The 22,272-nt window shown below is 37.9% G+C and overlaps 1 protein-coding gene and 1 long non-coding RNA gene across 2 annotated transcripts in view; one reads left to right on the top strand and one right to left on the bottom strand.

Annotated features, from left to right (window-relative positions):
* Positions 1-1,413: 1,413 nt before the first annotated feature.
* Positions 1,414-22,116, bottom strand: LOC119083746. The gene is made up of 3 exons (XR_005088924.1): positions 21,800-22,116; positions 8,256-8,261; positions 1,414-1,425 (listed from the first exon to the last, which is right to left on the bottom strand). It is a non-coding gene; the product is annotated as an uncharacterized LOC119083746 (long non-coding RNA).
* The window catches only part of LOC119083721 (protein N-terminal glutamine amidohydrolase), a 63,021-nt gene continuing 47,386 nt past the window's right edge, over positions 6,638-22,272 (top strand). Inside the window, exon 1 of the mRNA XM_037193517.1 lies at positions 6,638-7,309. Coding sequence (XP_037049412.1) covers positions 7,242-7,309 — 68 coding nt within the window. The 5' untranslated portion in view covers positions 6,638-7,241. The remainder of the gene's footprint in view (positions 7,310-22,272) is intronic.

The following is a 22,272-nucleotide window of genomic DNA, read 5'->3' as shown; positions in this document are numbered from 1 at the left end:
ACGCGTAATGTATGAAATATCAGCTTGCAGGAGATAAAACACTTTAATCACTATATGATCCACAGCAAACCTCAGATTCCGGTATCCCACGGCGCATTCCAGGATATGTTATGTCGGACAAACTTGTACCTTGCACATCGTTGGTGATCCGTAGACGTCCGATTGATTTAGTTATTGTCTCTCCATATTCAGCGTCTATCGTCACATTTAAACTTCGATATGTAAGGTCGCCTTCAGTTAGATCGTCAATTATTAAATCAGCCGTCAAATGAAAATCGCAGACCCAAAAATCGTGATGCAGAAGCACGCAACCCCTTAGAAACAAATTTTCAAGATGCCTAAGGTTTTTCACCAGTGACGCGATCGGAAAGCCTTCCAATGTGAGTGTCCTGAGATTGGACGGCAAATCCTTAGACTCCGGAAATGAAATGTCTACACTTGCCGAGATGACGTACAATTGTTTTAAATTGTGAAGTGACTTGATCAGCGGGAACGTTTCTTCATTTATGTTAATATCGAACAGATCCAGTTCTTCCAATCGATTACTCTTGCCAACGCAACGTCGACCAGCACATCGTTTATATTATCTTCACCACAATTCAGTGTCAAACAACGCAGTGACGGCAATTGCGACAACATATTAAATCTCTCGTGTCCGCTTTCATATATAAGACTTAGTCTCTCCAAATTCGGCAGGAAAAGCAGCATTTCTGGTTCGGCAAACAGGTCGTTATTACAAGTAAAACTTGTAATTCCTTGATTATTTTTGAAGCAACGTTCAATGGCTGTGGAACTATAGTCATCGCATCCGAACATGTTTAAACACTTCAAGCTGCTGTACATATCAAAGAAGTGAATATCATTACCAAGCGAACAGTTACTCAATGTGAGCTCTTCCAGTTTTCCTTTTCCAATGTTAGCAAATGGATTAGATAGACATTGTTTCCTTTGAAATCCACTGACTGAAAGGCACCGTAATTGCTTGCAGGTGTTACGAATTTTTCTCAAATCTCCTGAGTTGTATTTGTAGCGGTGAAGTGATAGTGTTAGCGACTTTGCTGTTGCTCCAGCATGACGCAGGGTGCGGTCTAGAGGCTGTTGGAAATCAAATGACAATTTGTTGAATTTCCTTTTGTAAATCCATTCGGCAACTGGTTGTAGTCCAGGAAAGGCATCTACTAAGTTCATACAATCCTTGAGACTATCTATCTTTTCAAACAACACAAACGAAGAATTGCAGTCCAAAGGAAACGTTAAGACAGCTTCCGGCACAGATGAATCACTTTCCACTTCCATAACATGATTATCGGCCATATTCCACACTTTTTTTCGCAAAATATTTCTTAAAAATTTGACAAATTCGATTGAGAATTACTGCTCTCGACAAACTCTTTAGAAAGACTGATGTGTTGTCCGTGCCAGCAACTGATTTTATAGCCAACTTTCCGGTTAGTAGTCATTGTGTGCTGCAATAAAACAAAGAGACTAGGATGAGTACCTGCCACTAATTGGGCAAAAATTATGGGCAAAGTTCACAGAGTGCGATGGCATTTGGTTTTTCCAACTGCTAAAGGTTTTGCGTTCTTGTAATTACAGTACATTTAATCCGGAAGAAGGAAAACAGTCGCCAGGTAAATATTGTTTTTTGTAAATTAGTTTTAATGTTTGGAATTTTCCATAATTATCACATTTCACAAACCAAAGGTACCAGAAGTTTATAAACTATCCTCATCACTTGCCTCATCATATATTTTTACTTTTCGTCGTTTTCATTTGTTTCTTTCGTTTTTAGACCAGTACGAAGTACTGGGGTCTTATAGGTTTACGCATACGTTTGTAACACGTCGAATTGGACTCCCTGAGTAAGGGGAAACCTATTGTGGTTGTGTAGAGATGCCAAATCCGCGAAAAAAAAAATGTCCGTCTGTCTGTCTGTCTGTCTGTCTGCACGATAACTTGAGTAAAACGCATCCGATTTTGAAAATTCTTTTTTTTCCCGTTTGGTAATGTCAAAAGATAGGCTAAGTTCGAAGATGAGTGATTTTGGATCAACCCCTCCCGAGCTGTGGCCCAATAAGTGCTTTACGGTTTTTCGAAGATATCTCCGGACATTTAAACGTTAAACTTGTAAGTGATACGTCAAATAAAAGGTATTTACAATACCGATCGACAAAAAAAAAGTTTATGGAAATCGGATGACCGACTCGTGAGTTAGACCCCTTGGTGTGGAACAGGCACAGGGCGGCAAGCAGTTTTTGCTTGTAGGTCGGCCACATTTGAACATATTTCGTCTGTTTTAGCTTTATTAGATAGGTATTGACCGTACCAATCAGGGAAAATTTTTATGAAATTATGTTCTCCGGAGCGTGAGCTAGGTCTCTTGGAGTGAGCTCTTATCTGGCTACTCGGCCGTACAGTGAACGTGGAGTATTTTGTCAATATCTCGAGTAAATTTTGACCGAATTTCATGAATTTTTTTTGTTTGAAAGGTATTAACGAATGTAAAGCGTCGGTACTATTTCCGGTCTCCTAACAAAATGGCTGCCGGCGGCCATATTGGATTTTAGTAAAACGATATAAAGTGGTAAAATTTGTACTTAGATAGTTTTTGTTAACAGAGAAGTAATTGGTTATGTGTGGGGGGTTTTAGGAATCCCATATTTGGACTTATATATATATCTATATACAGCTATATTGAGCAATATACAGGCATGTAGAGCTATATAATAGCAAATTCATTTGTGAAATGTTTATTTATAGTGAAATATAGTTAAATATAGCGGTATATAGCTGTTTAAATAGGAATTTATGAAATTTGACTTCGTACGGGGCTGTCTATATTGCCTCCGGCAATTTATTTGCAAGGCAAAGAGTGGATAATTCAAGTGATTTTAAAGCGCGAATAGCTTTTCAGCAGAGAAGAAAATGAAGTAAGAGAAATGAAGAGTTTCACAATAAAGGCTTTTGATACCAATAGGTGTTTCGTACGGATCGGCGTTAGCTATGTTTTTTAATTCATTCATTTTAACAGCATTTTACATTATTTATAAATAAAATAGGCACCCAGTGCCAATAGTCTCTTTATTATACTGTGGCTAATGGTACCGGGTGCCAATGGTCTCTTTATTATACTGCGGCTAATGGCACCAGGTGCCAATAATCTCTTTATTATACTAATGCTAATCACACCCGGTGCCATTAGCCACAGTATTATAAAGAGATTATTGGCACCCGGATTAAAATTTGAATAAAAAATCCGGATATTTTGAAAATAAAACTTTACGAAATGTAACGTAAAGGCGGATTGTTCGATCCTGAGGAATTCATCGTTTTACGAAATGTAACGTAAAGGCGGATTGTTCGATCCTGAGGAATTCATCCTTAAACGAAATGTAGGATGAATTCCCTAAGATCGAACAAACTGTCTTTACGTTACATTTCGTGAAAGGAATAATTTCTTAGGATCGAACAACCCGTCTTTACGTTAAATTTCGTAAAAAGACGAATTCCCTAACATCGAACAAACTACCTTTACGTTACATTTCGTAAAAAGATGGATTCCCTAGTATTCTGCCGTAATTTGCATAAGAAACACTTAACGGTACTTTACTATTTATTTTTTATCAATTTTTAATTTCATAAGAAACTACTTGATCGAAAATGCAAATAAATAATTTGCATAAGAAACACTTGTTTCTTATACAAATTACGGCAGTATTGTGCACAAAACAAGTTCAATTTTCAAAATATCCAGATTTTTTATTAAAATTTTAATTTTTCCGGTCGCCAATAGTCTCTTTATTATTCTGTGGCTAGTGGCACCCGGTGACAAACACGTTTCGTTCGCCCTTCGTTGAATAAAAGAAATTTTTTCAACAATTTTGGTCAAGTCAAATCAATACAACACTTTGTCAATGTTGAATTACTGACCAAGCAATACAACAATTTTATTAATAATTGTATCGATGCCTTTTGAAGTTTGGCATCGCAGCTGTTTACGAATAATTGAATTTCCTTTAATAAACGAGTTTAAACGTTTCGAAAGTATGTTATACGGATACGCGCGTTGATTGTTTGTGAAATGGAGGTGTAATTTATACTAGAGAGCTTGGATTTACCAATCTGTTTGACGACAGAATATTCCATGGCATCAGACTGTTTATAATCTTATGGCTCAACAATGTTCCAGACTCTAGCATGGCTTAGCAATGTCCTACATTAGGAATTTTCAAACAAGTGTCCTGATGCGAGTTCCGAATTTAAAATCCATCGACAATCTTAGGAGGACAGTGCCCGCAAAATCGACAAAATGAATGAAAGTAGAGATATAAAGCTGGTTAAACAGAGGTAATGCGACGAGTGTGCCCGTCTGCACATCAACGGGTGTGTACACAGGTTCAATGGTTTTATGACCTTATGTGTCTTCTCTCTATGACTGATGTCGCTGCGCTACGCTTTGTAAAAGGAGGAATTCCCTGGTGTCGAGCGAGACGCCTTTGTTTTGTGTAGCCTTTAGTGAGGGAAGAAGAGCGCTAGGGCCGAACGGGAACGCCTTCGAGTTACATTTCGTGAGAGGAGAAATTCTGTGGGACCAAAAACTCCTTTGAGTTACCTTTCGTAACTTTGGTTGAATTCTTTCATTCTGAATGGTTTTATAAGACAACCGGTATAACTCGCAAAGGAGTGCTTTATGAACAGTAATAAAAGAATTGTCACCTTATTGCGGGACCGCATTTGGACCGAATTCCGGGATATCTGACCAAAGAACCTGAGAAACCAGATTAGCGGTTGAATTTCTCAATTTTCTCTCTCACTATATTTCCCTCTTTCTCTATTTTATATGTAACATATTGATGAGCCAATGGATGTTTCCGCACTGAGGATACAAATAGCTGAATTGAAACGTACACAGTGCACACGATAAATGACGAAGTCACTGCCATGAATGAATGTGATTTTGAAACTCACGCCAAAGAACCTTGCATACGAGAGACTGCAAAAACTATCACACCCATCCTACGTTTATTCCCGGTTCGAAGAAGAGAGTGTACAATTGAAGGATGAAGTTTCGCGAATAATCTAGGAAAAGATTGCAAGTAGGAGGATGATAGAAGTCAAATATGTTGAAATATTGCAGAGTACTGAAAAAGCTCAGGCGGTTGGTTCATCTCCCCACTGCCGACAATTGTTATAACAATGGTAATTACGGGTCTACGCTAATTTCGTGCATGTAGATCCGTATCTGGCCAAATCACTTAAGCTTGAAAGTGCTGGCAAGCATGAATGAAATGTGCGGAAAATGAAGAAAAGCCTGTAAGTAGTGTGGTATCAGGTAAAATGTAAACGGCTTGTTATCAGGTAATTGTTTTTCTCCTTGTGGCATTATATTATTCCACATTGTATTGTAACTTTGCACATCCACGAATTTAGTAGCTAGTCCGACCACATAGATCGAGCGACGGTGGTTGAGTTAGTTACCACAGAAAGTACTCTGTGGTATATAAGAAAATAGTAAACCAGAGTGGTGTGCCCTACACTGATAGCATTCAGAACACACATTAAGTTCGAAAGGTGAAAGTTGAACGGGGAGAGTGGAGACATAATAATGTGTGCTTTGAATGTAATCAAGGAGAACGAAAAGGGGGGATTAGGGTCTGACTCACAATCAAACCAAAATCCTCACGTCCAATGTTCTCATGGGATCGCTCACAGGAGCACGTTTTGGTTACTCAAGTCAAGTCAAGTCAAGTCAAGTCAAGTCTTTTATTTTACTTTCCAAACACAACGTTAATGCTGCTTCTGTTAAAGGACTTCCTAAGAAAAATTCGTTTATACTACCGAGTGCGGCCTCGAGTGACAATCTACACATCTTGTGCCTAAAAAACATTTATCAACGAGTTTCGCAATAAAGGCAATGGAAAGTCCTACTTTTCGTCACTTGTTGCGAAAAAGACTATTTTAGCACTCATCTTTTGTATACCATTTGAGATCGAATTGAAACGTCCGTAACTGAGACGTCAAAAAGCTTCTAAATTTTGATGTCTGTATGCGTGTAAACTCAAAGTACTGTCAGTAATAATGTGGCTAATTTTACTGTATTCTGCTGGTACAAGATTTCAACTCGACTTAAATTTATGTTACAAAATGATGCCTTTTGTTTGACGACCACATATCATTTTGTCTAAGATAAAAGTTTTTGCTAGGCATAGTACTATGCCAGAGAAAAATTGTTATTTATTGTTGTGGACGGTATATTTTAGGCAATTTCGAAAGTGTCTAAAATCTACCGTCCATCACAGTAAAAAAAACTTTTCATGCCGAGGGGTTAAATTATGAAATTTATACCGAAGCCAAGACATGAAAAGAGATACGAAAAAGAATTCCAACTTTGCCGCGTTCAAAATGTACACTTTCTGTCATTGTGATTTAGCCATTACATCCATCAATGAACTCAATGAATGAGATGAAGCGAAACGCTCGAAACACTCTCCCATTGAGAGTGCTATAAATGGATGAACAAAAAATGAATGACACTGCGCAACAGCATGTGTCACACCAGCAAATACACAAACCACAAAAGACGTACACCATCAAAACGAACACACCGACAGAAACGACGAGCAAGTAGAATTGTAGAATTCTTTTCGAAAACAGTACAACAGTAGTGCGATAACACGACACATCAGCTGCAACACATCAAGAGCAAAGAAAAGTCAGAATGAAAAAATGAAAACATTGTGAAGCAGAAAGTGTGTTCCGTAGAAGCAGTGTGTGTGTGTCTCGCCTAGGTGGCGAATGCAAATTCGCGATTTTATGTGTGAAAATCATAATATCCGAACGAACAACAGATGAAATTCTGATGCGAATTCATTTAGTGATTTAGTTAGTGCTATGTCAATTGTCCCAGCATTCCGGTGTGACCATAAAATGCGTTAGCTAGCGAAAAAGTTGGTAGTGATTTTTCCCCCGTTTAACAATATTTCTGATTGTCAAAAGACAAGCCACAAGAACATTTTCCGTAGTTTGTGTTGTTTTGATCGTGAATTCTGACAACGACGACGTTATACCAGAATTGTTGATTGTCAGTACAAGCATTTGGTAGCCAGCACAAAAGTATTTTCCACAATTTTCATTCATCGTTCGAGTGTTTTGCTTGAAATTATCAACGAAATTTCTGTGTGTGTGCTTTCTGTGTCAATATACCGCTGAATCGTCACTTTGAATTTGGATTTTTCAGCAAAATGACGAACGATGCTAATTTCATATTGTTCCCGAAAATTGCTGATTGCTCCTACGTTTCGTGCTATTGGTAAGTCTATTTTGAACTCCTTGTTTTTCTCGCTGTTTTTCTTTCTTTCAATTTTTCTTTCGATTCGTTCCCTGTTTGCATTTGTATTCGTTCCGAATTACAGTATCGGACATTTGTATAAGTCGTACACAGAAGGTAAATAAACACACCAAATGTATGGTTGTGTTGAATGGGGACGTGCATATCTCTACACACATTTCATACTGTAAACCCGAGTGAAAAGCGTGCGAATGAGCGTATTTGAGTATTGTAGAAAGATTGATTTGTCAACACACCAGCAGCAGGTCATTATAGTAACTCAGCTAATTATCATTTACATAAGATTTTAAGGCGATAATGACCTATGATAGTGGGTTGTTTTCGGTTAAAATTTGTCAATCAAGAAATTATGTCTACAGAGACGATGAGGCATAAAACGCAACAACAGCATGACAATTGGATGGGTGGGTAATATACGCGAAGTGGTTGTTTCTGTTTCCAATTGAACCGACCTGTGAGAACACATAGCCGCACACTGAAGTCTAGCAATTTAATTGTTATTATGTGGCGCAGCGTTTAAGGAAATATGTGTCCAACCAATTGCTTGTGTATGTCGAAATACAAAATTAACTCGACAAACAAATCACTTTTAAGCAATCTGGCAATGGAATGAATTGATATTGAACGCCGTGTAATGGACACTTCTAGCTTTACCAAATCCTAAATATTGTAACGAATAGAAACATTGTAAGGAACTCGGGTATTGAAATAAGGTTTTATTCCCGTTAGCCAAGTCGAAACTTCCAAATATCCGAAAATTTCCCGGTGATTTGCAACCAACTTCCCGGTGGCGTCAATATGATTTGTAATCTCTTCTGGACTCTTCAATTTGTAGAAGAGAAACTTTGTGAAGAAGTTGCATACTTTTTCTGTTATCTTCTGCCAGACTGGCAGAAAAACTTAAAACTTCAGCCTTAATTCTGACAGTTGGGACCAAAAGTCGGTCTATACCATCTGTCAAAGTGACGTCAAACGATATAAAAGAAAAATCAACTGCTTTTACTCTTAATTTTTGTTTGACGTTTAAAACGTCACTTTGTCATATTGCATAGAAGGACTTTTGATCCCAACTGTCACATGTTTCTCTTAATCGGATCCACTAATACACTAAGGGAAAGGTCAAGCCTAGAGGTGTGCGCCGATCTTAAAATAGTCGGCGGCGGTGCGCCGACTGGTAAGGAATCGGCGGCGGCGCGCCGGGAGAAATTTACAGTCGGCGGCGGTGCGCCGATCGGCGCGCCGATAAATTTACAAAAAAATCTAAATTTTCGAAAATAATGCAAAAACACTGAATTCTTACTGTCTTGCGATCTGAAGTATCAACCACTTATACAAGGGGAATCAACTGAGACGTATCTCACCTTTTATATTTTGAATGTACAATCACTGACCTATTATTTTAAAAACATCTAATTTAATGAATCCAAGAATGAGTAGTGAGTTTGCGTAAATGACATATAAGTTAACTTATAAGTTGGAAATTTTAAGTCACATCTTCAAACTAGATGTTCTGCAGGTTTCTTATTTCCCACTATAATGTATGTCATTTACGCAAACTCACTCCTATTATCTTTCGATTTATGCAATACCCGTTCCTGTTGCCTTTAGTCAACGCACTTCTGTTATCTGATGCTACGATGGGTTTACTCGAAGTAGCTTTTCACTGAAATGTCCTTTCCCATCAGTAGATGGCAAAACGTTTTCATGCAAACTTTAAAATACCAGTTCAAGTCAAACGTTTGCTGCTGTCTTGTGAAGGGTGTTCTTAGAGCAACTGACGATGGCCAGTCCACGCTGGCCTGGGACCGCTATTTACACCTGAGGTCGAAACAGCGATTTTTCTCTTGAATCAATTAACGTGAAATTTGGAGGGAAGAGCTGAAGTAGCTCTGTTTGTTTTTATTGTTTACTCTCGTTTTTTCTTATTTGCTCTCATTTTTCTGTTGTAATCCGGCTGTTGTTTGTGTTTGTTTTTGTTGTTGGTGTTAATTTAATTTAGTTAGGGAACGAGGAGCGAGAAGTGCGTTGCTTTAGTCCATCTTCGATGTAGGAGTGAGATCGTAGTAGAAGGTTTTCGCAAATAAGAGATTCAGATAAACTTAAATTTATAAGTAATAAGCGTAATAAGTGTATAGACTACGACAAAATGATTTTTTCCCACATTTTTTACATAAAGCAGCTAAAAATTGAAAATAAAGATATCCGTGTCTCGTCTTTTGACGAAAAAACTTGAAACCGGAAAGATTTTCCACTTTATAAATTCCTGAAACATGTGATTTGCGCCATTTTCCACCCAAATTCCATATAAGGTCTTAAGTTTGCCACTTTACAATTACAGTAGTGTCACACAGTTTTGACTGATTCACTGAATTTTGTTCTCTTTCTTCTTCCTCTTATCTGCATCAACAGACAATAAGAGAAACGTCGTCTGCCGTCTGCCGCGCTTCATTCCATTGCACAGAAAATAGAGTAACGTACCCGAGGGTTCACGTTAAGTGAGGATACAGAAAATACAAATGCTGTTTCGACCTCGGGTATCGATGGTGATCCCCAGTTGTATCCATCGATACCCTTCCCAAGACAGCAGCAAACTTTTTCTTTGGACTAGTATTTAAAAATTTGCATAAAACACTTGACATCTACTGATGGAAATAGGATATGTTATAGAAAGCTACTTCGAAGATAACCCTATCGTAGCATCAGAAACAAAATCACCGTCGTACAGTGCAGGTAAGAAGAAAAACCCAAAGTTACAACAAAATTTTTGTAACCAAAAACTCATTTCTACGCATATAGAAACCTGACTTATAAATTAAGAGAGATAAACATTTGCTAAAACCTTGTACTCAGGCACACACTTTTGTATAGATTTTTCAATTTAAGTTTATATTGCCGCCCATTAAAATGGCTGAAAGCACTAAACGTATAAAATTTCGGCGCGACGAAAATACAATCGGCGGCGGCGGCGGCGTGAGCTATTATTTTTCGGCGGCGGCGCGCCGAAAATATAGCAAAAAATCGGCGGCGCGCCGGCGTAAAATCGGCGGTGCACACCTCTAGTCAAGCCGCAAGCGGAGCGAGAGACATTTTTCGAAGATTGGTTTTTGATGATGCAAAAATAGTATTTTATAGTGCACAAACGGCAAAGTAATAGAAAAAACTTTAGTTCGAGCAAAATATTTATTTAAAACTCAGGCGAAATTTTTAAATTCATAAGTCAGTGTAGTCAGCAGGAAAGTGTCTCACCACAAGGAGTACTTCATCAGAAATATAGTTCGTTTCTTCCCGTCCATAAAGAGTAAAAAAATTAAATTTCCAATTTTGTACATTAGCAAGAATAGACCGGCTAAAGCCTAGTGAGGTCTTTTTACTTTTTCTCAAAACTTTCGAATTGCAGTGTCAACTCTGAACTAATTATTATTTGCCTGGTGTTGATTTTGCTCTTAGTGGCTTCGTAATTTTGAATGTCAATGCAGCTGTGCAACTACAGGTCTGTTCCAAGTTCAAGAGTAATTTTAGTGCATTTAAATGTCAAATTTCATCCACAGAGCCATAACCTCAATGATTTTACGAACATTTTGTAAACAATATTTGTTTGGTTATGGCTCTGTGGATGAAATTTGACATTTCGTTGTTGCACTTGGAACAGACCTACTGACTACCAAATTTTCGTTTTATAAATATAATGATTTGTGGCACAGATACCTGGACATAGACGGACAGATGATGTATCCACCATATTGTTTCCAGAAGAAAAAAGACATAAAAATCGCTTTCGGCGAAGGTAAAATTTCCCTGTTTTTGCATTGTAACCAATATTCCTTCCCGGTATCCAGGATACCAGAATACCACATTTTTTATTGAGATTTATGTTGTCTACGATTTATCAAACGACTGTTGATTCTCATGGTTGGTTGGGATAAAAGTCTGCTTCTCAACAAAAAAAATTTAATAAGAAAAAACCGCGTGGGAATAACTCTGAAGATAGTCGTGCATGCCTCCCTTCCCCAAATTTTTTTCCATTCCATTCTACGGCAATCACATTACGTAATTAACATCCCCTCATCCGTTAATCAATCTTTCGCCGTTCCTAACAATGAAATTTCGAGCTTTTCGAATGTTAAAATGTTTCGTTGCGTATATACGGGAAAAATATGAATATTTACGTGTTGATTGTCGGATTGTTGATCATCCAACCGCCAATTAATGCAACGAACAATAAACCAAAGAAAGAAAAACTTTTGATGCGAAACTTTTTTTTCTTTTGCTTTCTTTTCGTTTCTTCATTAAGTATTGAATTTCGGTGCCGGGAAATTGTTAATACGAAAGTTTGAAATTTATTCATCCCCTGGAAGAGGCGCGTTTGAAAAAAAAATCGTATATTTTATGACGACGGCTCGAAAATTCATGAACGCTTAGCGGAACTTTCTTTTCGATGAATTTTCCTTTTTTGCGAAATTTTTTTATTTCCCAAAAATGTTGAAACGTGGCGGTTTGGATGGATGTCTAATAAATCAACCGTACACCTTCACTCATCGATTATTCTTCGTGGCTTGGTTTCACGTTTCAGGCATTCAACTCTCCCTCTCCATTTTCCTACTTTTACTAATTACTTGCGGAGGCCAGTAACTTGGATGGGTGGAACACCCGATCATCGTACCTTATTCGTCTTTTCACAGATTTTACGTCCATTGCTCCCCTAAGGGATGCTGTACTTCCAATGTCGCTAACCACAGTTCTAAGCACTGAGAGAAACTTGGATGTTGTCCAATCAATGACTGAAATTATTGTGATCTTTCGTCTACATCTGTGCTATTGTAACCTTTCCGGATGCAAAAAGTCTGTTAAATTGGGAATCTTCCTTGTACAAACTGGTCCAACAATCTTCCTTGTACTGACCTTAATTGGGTGCTTTGACAGAAGCAAGTGGAATCTTCCTTCTACAAACTAGACTAACAATTGGATGTTTCGCCAATTGGGTGCAAATAGCGTCACATAGCTAATCGCACACACTCCGAAGCACTATTTGCACCCGAGTGCAAATAGCATCTACTGATTAAATTTCGTGCAAGAAGAAACTTCTCGTGGAATTCCTGCACTGTAAGAGCAAAATATTCATTAACGTAGTTGAAGACGTCGGGGCTAATGTTATTTTGTTATGTAAAGCACCACAACGTCGGTGTAGATCCCCCTTTCGTTGTCTTTTTTTAAAGTTAATGGAAAAGCGCATTCAAACGCTCCACATTGTGTAGCACACAAACACAAAAGAGCACAGAAACCATATTCTTTCGCAACGAAAACATTCTTAAATTTTAAACGTAATTTTCATGGGAATATTTTCCATCGATTTTTCTGCTTTGGCTATACGTTTTCCACATCAGACCCGACGAACAGTGCGAAAGAGAGTGTTTTCTTATTAAATGCAAACAATTTATGTTTTTGTATCCTTACGTCTTTGGCGGAGGAGGGGAAAACCACTTGTGGTATTTGTGGAACATGCGACAATGGAGTCTTTTTTGGAATCTGTGGAACATTTTTGGAATCTAATTTTTGCAATTGGAATTTGTGGGAAAATTGTTTTTTCATTCTGACTAACGGTTTGCCCCTCGTCCCACGTACAATTTATAACGTTGAGCATATTATACAATATACGGCCAGAAGGGTATGGGAATGATTTCGAATATATGCACAATTGTTGGGTGTATACGACGTACGCTCAGCATAATGAATATCTAATAATAATAATAAATGAAAAGTTTTAATTCAAAATTTCCAATAATAATTCAGGTGGCTTAAATCACCTAACCGGTAAAACATTTCCTCGTTCGCTCGGTTTCGAAACTTTAAAGGCAAAGAAAATTTTTCTTTTTCATTTTGTTCGGTTGATAAATTCGGAAAATGTTTGCTGCCTTCCTAATGGCAGATAACGATTTCTCGATTGGATGTTATGTAGACAGTAATGTTGTTGTTGTGTGCGCTCTCTGTATGGTATCGTATGCACACGTGTCTATATTATAATACTCGAAACTTTAACTTGTTAGAGTAAAATGAAATTTATCGCATTATGCCGAAAGTTATTATGCCAAATGGAAAAGGATTGTGCGATGTGGTGGGTGTACTGTACACACAGCGTTATGTATAGGCAAATCGGATTAAAATTATTACGGGAAAATGTTTGTGTATCGACTTTGAGTCGGTGTAATTAGTTAATTATTTGGATCCTTGTCGGCAAATGACTTGTGTCGTGGCGTGTTTTGCATTTCCATTGGTCAGACGTAAAACTGATAGGTAATATGAGCGGTTTTTTTTTTCAAATATAAATCGTGGAACCCATCCCTAATTCAATTTTTGTACGACAAATCGACAACTTCGAGCGAAAATTATTCTCGACTCGTTTTTTCGTTAAATTAGCTTCCACGAACTAAAACTAAAACGAGCCGTCAGAACAGTCGGAGCGTTTGCTGCGACTGAGCCCCGTATGAACCCGTACATCTATTGCGCACGTGACCCTAGTTCGGTAAAGTAAAATTCTTATGAAATTTCTACGTCTTAAAAATTGCGCATAGCGCAATTACGAAGCCCCGTACGATGTTCCTTTCAAACGTAACCCAAATTTCAAATTGACCTAAAATTTCCTCAGTCCTATATTAACCTATATTTACCTATAAATAAACAATTTACTGATAAATATGCTCAAAATAACTATCTACACCGTTATATAGCTCAATATACTATATATATATCCATATTTGGGATCCTTGAAACACCACACACACATAACCAATCACTTCCGACTGATCAATAACTTTGTAAGAATTATTTTCACCGATTTATATTGTTTTTACAAAAATCCAAAATGGCGGCCGACGGCCATTTTGTTAGGAGGTGGAAAGTAGTGCGGCTACTTGACATTCGTTAGTACCTTTCAAACAAAAAAAAATTCATGAAATTTGGTCAAATTTTACTCGAGATATTAATAAACGAGCCATCAGAACAGTCGGAGCGTTTGCTGCGACTGAGCCCCGTACAAACCCGTATATCTATTGCGTACGTGACCCTAGTGCGTCTGTCACCCTACTTTGACCGTAAGCCTATTGCGCCGGTTAATGTAGTTAAAGTAAAATTATTATGTAATGTGTGCATCTTACAAATTGCGCATAGCGCAATTACGAAGCCCCGTACGACGTTCCTTTCAAATGAAACAAAAATTTCAAATCGCCCTAAAAATTTTATTTGTTTGAAGTCCGAGGACCCATATTTAAAATTTTTTCAACTACATTCTATTCGGCCTTTGATTACCTTCCAAATGAAACAAAAATTACGAAAAACGAATGAAATTTACTCGAGTTCTATGTAAAATACACATAGGGCCCTAGTAGTGGCCTTAGTCCAAGGACCCAAATTTAACTTTTTTTTCAACAACATTCTATTCGGCCTTCGATTACCTTCCAAATCAAACGAAAATTACGAAAAACGAATGAAATTTACTCGAGTTCTATGTAAAATACACATAGGGCCCTAGTAGTGGCCTTAGTCCAAGGACCCAAATTTAACTTTTTTTTCAACAACATTCTATTCGGCCTTGGATTACCTTCCAAATCAAATGAAAATTACGAAAAACGAATGAAATTTACTCGAGTTCTATGTAAAATACACATAGGGCCCTAGTAGTGGCCTTAGTCCAAGGACCCAAATTTAACTTTTTTTCAACTACATTCTATTCGGCCTTCGATTACCTTCCAAATCAAACAAAAATTACGAAAAAAGAATGAAATTTACTCGAGTTATATGTGAAATACACATAGGGCACTAGTAGCGGCCTTAGGCCAAGGACCCAAATTTAATTTTTTTTTTCAACAAAATTCTATTCGGCCTTCGATTACCTTCCAAATCAAACGAAAATTACGAAAAACGAATGAAATTTACTCGAGTTCTATGTAAAATACACATAGGGCCCTAGTAGCATTTCACTTCTAAGGCCCTAACTCACGGTCGACTCACCCGATTTAAAAAAACTTTTTTTTCCTGGATTGGTATTGACAATACCTATCATTTGCCGTGCCATTTACATTTCCATCGTTTATTTTGCCACAAATATCACCAAAAGACCTTAAATCACTTAGGTGGCCCTAACTCACGAAGGGCCGACCCGAATATGCCCATCTTCGAACTTAGCCTCACTATTTCGACTATCTTTTAGGGGGAAAAAAATTTTGAAATCGGATTTGATTTACTCAAGATATCGACGTGATGGACAGACGGACAGACTAAATTTTTATTGCGGATTCGTCATCTATGAACATAGGCAAACACTTTGCCCTTACCGTCTGCTTCGAATTCCATCAATTACACACGGCATCGTAATCCTATAAGCCCCTTCGTACTTCGTACGTGGCTAAAAACGTAGAATTTGAAGTACTAGATTTACATAGAACAACGTAGAATTGGTGCACGTCCTTCACCAAAATTGTTACATACACAGAAAAGTGAAATTCGACTTGTTTTCTGATTTGGGAGTTGGTGTGGTTTGTAAATGATTCTACACACAACCGGTTTAACAAATGATAATCTGGATATTTTGTCTTAGTATTTCATTGTTGTTGCGAGCAAGGTTCTGAAAGAACAGGTAAAGGGAACTCTGATTTGATTACGAAGGCGGTGACACACAAATTGAGTCAACAGCTACGAAGTTCATATGAAAAGGGCGAATTTTCCTAAAAACATTTTCTTCAAGTTGATTGCACATACAATTTGTACTGAATGCGTTTATCACCTGGCCTCTTGGCTGTCTTAAGCTGTTCTCTCAGAACCTTGGTTGTGACAGCGTTTTTTTTACCAAAATTCAGAAAATAAGAATCTCGATTTTCAGTTGTCAAACGAAATTCTCGTGGAACCAATTACAACCCACAACAACTCCCAAATCAGAAAACTTGTCGAATTTCGCTTTTATCTCCCTGTAAGTGAATAATAGAAATCACAAAGAATCGAATCACAATAACGATTTCAGTTCAGTTCAACTACCAAACATGATTTTTACGGATCTTGTACCCACCACTACGCTTCAACATAACCGTGAAACACTTTTTTACGTTACATTTTGTAAAAGGAAGACGATCCTACGGCTTCGTGTCGCTTTTCATGTGAGAAAAATAGTTTTTGGCGGTTTAGTGCTTCTTTTACTAACATATCGATGACGGGATGGCTTGTCTACTAGTCTTCCATCAAAATGATCCAAGTTCGATTCCATATTCAATGTTTCTAGCTATCGTATTGGTAACGTCCTAAGTTCACTCCAGCTTCATAATTTGGGCTAGTTGCTGCGTATTTGATGGTTTGAATGATATACCGGATATACTGGATCACTCGTATGCCGTAACCCAAACACGATGAACTTGTGTGCATGAATGTGTATGTCTAGCCTACATTTAGGCGAGATATCAATTAATGCATCTGACTCAACTCGGAGAGTATTTGCATACTTTGAGGCGTACATTCGACAGTCACGTTAAGCCGGTGGTCCTGACAACACTTACTATTTATTGGCCGTAAAATGTTGTGAGTGAAGTTGAAGAAATGGTTCCGGTTTGCAGGCAATGTCAAAAATAGCGAATATCCTTTGCCTTCGAACCTCGTTCAAACTTTCCTCTCAGTTAACAATTCATGAAGAAATAGAGAAGTATTACTATGTTGTCGGCTCGACTATCATTACAGCGTGTACACTGTGCAGATATGCGAAGAAATTTTGATATTTTGGTGCGTTTTCACATTTAAAAATCAAGAAATTTATCAGCGGATGAACACCGTTTCATATAGCCTAATTTCAGGCGCAAATTAAAAGCTTTTTCCTCGTTCATTGCCGGCAGATGAAAGCCTGTACCTTTTTTTGTGGACCAGACTCAAAGCTGAGTGTTGTTTGCGTATGGCAGTCAAGTTATTTATGAATTTACCTGAATGCTCAAATGGATGTAATACAAACAACACTTTGCCGGGTAGATACTTCATTAAATGCAAAATAAAAACGGTCGCACAAAGGAAGAAAGGAAATTAATGAAGAAAGCCGGGGAGAGAACAGATACTCGGTATACACGCACAGAAGCTGTAATTAATTGATGAAACATAATATATTTGGCGCGGATAATAATCATCCCATAAAATTCGATATTCATAACGCTGAATTGCTAAAATATATTTTTCGGTTGGCTTTTATTCTATTTGCTGTTGGCTGTGCTGTGTGATAGCAAATACACACAACCGACAGCCTTCGGTGTGCATATTTATCGTATCTACAATAAATAAAACACATTTCGGGTTTGGCGAAGATTTGCCTAAATGTATACACCCAGCTCACGGTGCTCCTCTTTTTATTTATCTTTGATCCCGTTTTCGAATTTTTGAAGTGATTTCATTCTGTTTGCGTAGTTCATACATTGTTGTCGGAGACGATAATGTACTGCGTACAACGCTTCAAAATCGGGTGGGCTTACTTTAACGGCACATTTTTGTTGTTGTTGTTGTTACCATTCATTCATTCGATCCATATTCTGCTGTGCAAATTCTTCCATCTTCGACACAATTCCCCGGAGGACTATCATTCAAACGCTTTTTATATATGAACCGATAGATATGTTTGTCCCCAACGGAAATCAGCATCTGACTTAAATGAATTCAACTATATCCGGAGTTATATGGGAGAACGTTTTATGGGTATAATACAGTCGTCTGTGATGTTATGTTATTCATACATGGCTTCTTATATGTATCCATAGATGCCTTTGGGCTTGTACTCCAATACTTGGAGCTACGGAGTGTCTTCACTGTTTCATTTGTCACTTTTCCAATTTACAAAACGCACTCTCTCTGATTCAACAACAACAAATGATAGAGCCGGTTATTGAAGCAACATTTTACCGAACAATGCATAAAAGCCTTAGAGAGGCGAATTTAAGAGAGAAAATATATCAAATTCTCTCAAAAATTAGCCTCTCCAAGGGTTTTATGCGTTGTACGGTGGTAGATGCCTATAAACAAGTGAACGTAATGCCAACCTCTAGCGAATCATGACAGAATACTACTTTTCGGAGTTTTTTTTAAGGTCGAGACGTATGAATGTTGTTCGGGTCTCCCTGCACAGCCAAAAGTGTTCTCATTGCCAACGTTCTTTTCTTTTGACTTTGTGAATGATTCAACGAATATGGTTCTTTGAGTGCAAATCGAATCCAGTCAATCGCTATCGAACGCTGAACCAAAATTTCTCAATTCGAAGAAAAAGGGAAAAAAATGATAAAATATAAATTGAACGAATCAATATGAAGAGAGAAATGAATAAAATAAGAAAAATCCATTGTCAGTCCTTTGAATCGTAATGTTTACTGTGGCGATATTTGGGTGTACTGCGAATATAATCAAATTGCCATTTTTTAGTTTCGAAATTTATGCCCTCATTCCGTTACCGAAATTGATTTTCTTTATTCGTTTTTATCACAAAGCATGTTCTCCGGTCTATATTTGCCCTCAATTGCATTGCTCACTCGAAAGTTTGTTGTTTTTTATGCAAAACTCCATTCATCTGTTGTGCACGAGGTTGTGAAGCACCGAAAGTTGCCATCGTCGCATTGGGTCGTTTGAATAACTAAACTTTATGCGATGTTTTAAGTATAGTTTTTGGAACAAATCTTTTCCCCTGTTGCATTAAATACCACTTTGCCAAGTTTGTCGATGTAATTTGTATTCCCTCTGACCAACACAACACCAGCCAACGGAAAGTCATTTGTTGTAACAAATCTTTGTTGTCGTTTAATTGGCTTGCCGCATGTATGGGAACTTTTCTACGATAAGATACGTAGTGTAGGAAGGTGCCAGTGTACGTGCGAAAGTAGCAACCTGTTACAATAATTGATAAACTGCACACCTTGCTGCTGGGCTGTTTCTTCTAAGATTATTAGGATCACAAAGCTTTGTCATGAGACATTTGATTAAATTCAATTTAGTGATTTAATGTATCGCTTCTCGCTTCTCCTATGCCCCGTACAAGTTGGGATCTGATACAGTTCATTGGACAGTAGTAATGAAATTATCTACTTTATCATAAAGGTAGCACTGTCACCCGGCCTAGCCCGGGATACACTGACACATTAAACTCAAATGACACTCCCAACAACACTGACACTCCCAGCAATGGCGCACCGGCACTGCCAACCACACTGACTGACACTCCCAACAACACTGACACTTCAAACAACACCTAACAACACTGATGCTCCTGACGACGCTGACACTCCTAACCATGCTGACACTACTAACACCACTGACAGCCAAAACAACACTGATACTCCTAACCACGCTGACACTACTAACACCACTGACAGCCAAAACAACACTGATACTCCTAACCACGCTGACACCACTAACCACGCTGACTCTCCTAGCCACACAATATTTTATTTATTTTGAGGAATCGTAATTCTAGTGAATCGTAGTTCCGAAGTAATCGGAGTTCCTACGGAATCGTAATTCCAAAGGAATCCTAATTCTAGGAAGTCATCCCTGTGGAATCGGAATTCCCATGTCCTAGAAAATCATAATTCCTAGTGAATCGGAATATTCGCATTTAGACGTAGGCGTTAGTTAACCGTCAAACCCTCGATCGAATCCTATAGTTTCCACGCAACCGCTGACACACGCACTGGTTGACGAACAATGAAATAGATTGACAATTTTGAGGAGTGAAACATTGAGAATTTCCGTCTGATTAAAACCTTCACGTACATTGTTTCGTTGAGAGTAACATCGACTTTCGCTGTACAGTTTCGTTTGACCTTCGCCTCCTGCCATCTTTCAGTTGCATCTGTTTGCTAACAAATTATGAAATACTTTTGAAAAACGACATACTGTATATCGGCATAGCCAAATTGCTAATCATTTGTGATTTGTGACAATATTCTCCATTTCCTGCTAAACACTGTCTGTAAGTTCAGAGCCCTTTCAAACTTACCTTGTCATTCACGTGACTAAATTTCACTTTTCCCATTTCCAATCTATCTTCTATCCCCCTATTATGTGGCAGTACGTGGTCGGTGTACACCGTACACACAATACACATGGCATATACAATGGGAAAACGTAACTTGTTTTCAATGGCACAACATTCTTAAGTATAAGAAAACACAACCCGTCTTAATATTTGATTTGTCTTTTAACGTTGTTCACTTTGTATTTGACTTTCGAAAACAAAACTTTATTTTATCTGTGTGCCCTTTACCTTCAATGTCAGAAAATTTTACTTTTACTTCAAATTCGTTACATAAATGTGGTTCGGTCTTCATATTATGAATTGTTTGCAAACCCAGTCGAAAAAAGGTTTTCGTATTACACACATTAGGATGATGACAGAATGGGGGTAATTAATGGGAAAATATTTAAGTGCCGTGTGGCTTTGGGGAATGATTTAGAGTCGGAACAAGTGTTTTGTCTGGGGATATTAGAAAATGGGAATTTCAGCTTGCAAGTGGCTGGGTGTTTGTTCAATGAGCTGAGTGAAGTGTAAGGAATTACACACAATATGAGTTTAAGCCTCGAATTACTTTAAATTTCGGCGATAAATTCAGCCTCACCATCTTCACTGTGGAAGTCAATGTACATCTTGATGATTTCTCGGCTCTGGTTCAAAGATTCAATTTAAGAAAAAAAAAGGAAAATTTTGTAGTTGGCTTAAGGTTTACTGGTGCTTGTAGGAGCTCGCCTCCTACTCTATCATGAATCACAAATCACACATGTAAATGTTTGTACGCTCATCTTATCCCTATACTTGTAAATAGAGATTCATTCCATTACCGGCACTCGAGTCAATCAACACGCAATAAATATTCGTCCTGTAAAGTCTTCTGTGTTTCAATTATTTGATAAAGGCACAGCCTTTACATTGGTGACCCCGACGTGTGAATAATTAAATTACTTTGGGCACGATAAAGAAACTTAAAATTGCAGTGTAAAAACAGTGAAACGGACTAGCAAATAAAGTTTTTATCCGATCACAAAACAACGGAATTACGTAATTGCGAAGAACATTAAAAATTTTGGCGCAATATACGAGCGTCATTCATTATCACCGTTGGAACCAAGCATTGTTCATCAAATACAAAAGACACTAAACTTTAATAAAATTTTGTACGTCTGAGTGAGCGGTATAAATTATAAAATTTGGCCGAGAATAAATTCAGTCCGTGTTAGTTTGGTTGTGCTAACGATCCGTGTAGTCCAGTCACATCGATAGCAAACAATTGTTCGAGCCGAAAATCTAACTGTTCACAGAGGAGTAGAGAACGCGGTGATGGAATCAAAGCCAAACGTATATTCATGGTCAATCAACGCTCGATTCAAGTTATAATTTCTACAAACTGGAAATTGGAAGAGAGAAACAACCGTTACCATGAAATACATACAAAATCATTCTACAAGCAGCGAGGCCGACAACGAGCCAGCAAATTCATTCGACAAGCAGCGAGGCCGACAACGAGCCAGCAAATTCATTCGACAAGCAGCGAGGCCGACAACGAGCCAGCAATTCATTCGACAAGCAGCGAGGCCGACAACGAGCCAGCAAATTCATTCGACAAGCAGCGAGGCCGACAACGAGCCAGCAAATTCATTCGACAAGCAGCGAGGCCGACAACGAGCCAGCAATTCATTCAACAAGCGGAGAAGGTCTGGAATTTCCAAATACTCCACGGAAATTATGAAACAACATAAAGGATTTTTGGAATTTTCGAGAACACTGTCCTACCGCCAGAAATCAATAGTGAATCAAATAACGGTTCAGTGAAGTGATATAGCGATAATTGTTCGCAAAGTTTGTTTATAGTAAAATTAATTTAAGGCCGATGGGATAATAGTCTTGATTTTTTGAATTTTTAATTAAATTGAGTTTT

The sequence above is a fragment of the Bradysia coprophila genome, unplaced genomic scaffold, assembly GCF_014529535.1.
Source record: "Bradysia coprophila strain Holo2 unplaced genomic scaffold, BU_Bcop_v1 contig_70, whole genome shotgun sequence".
NCBI lineage: Eukaryota > Metazoa > Arthropoda > Insecta > Diptera > Sciaridae > Bradysia > Bradysia coprophila.
The sequence above is the reverse complement of the archived record's forward strand: the minus strand, read 5'-3'. Positions and strand labels throughout refer to the sequence as shown.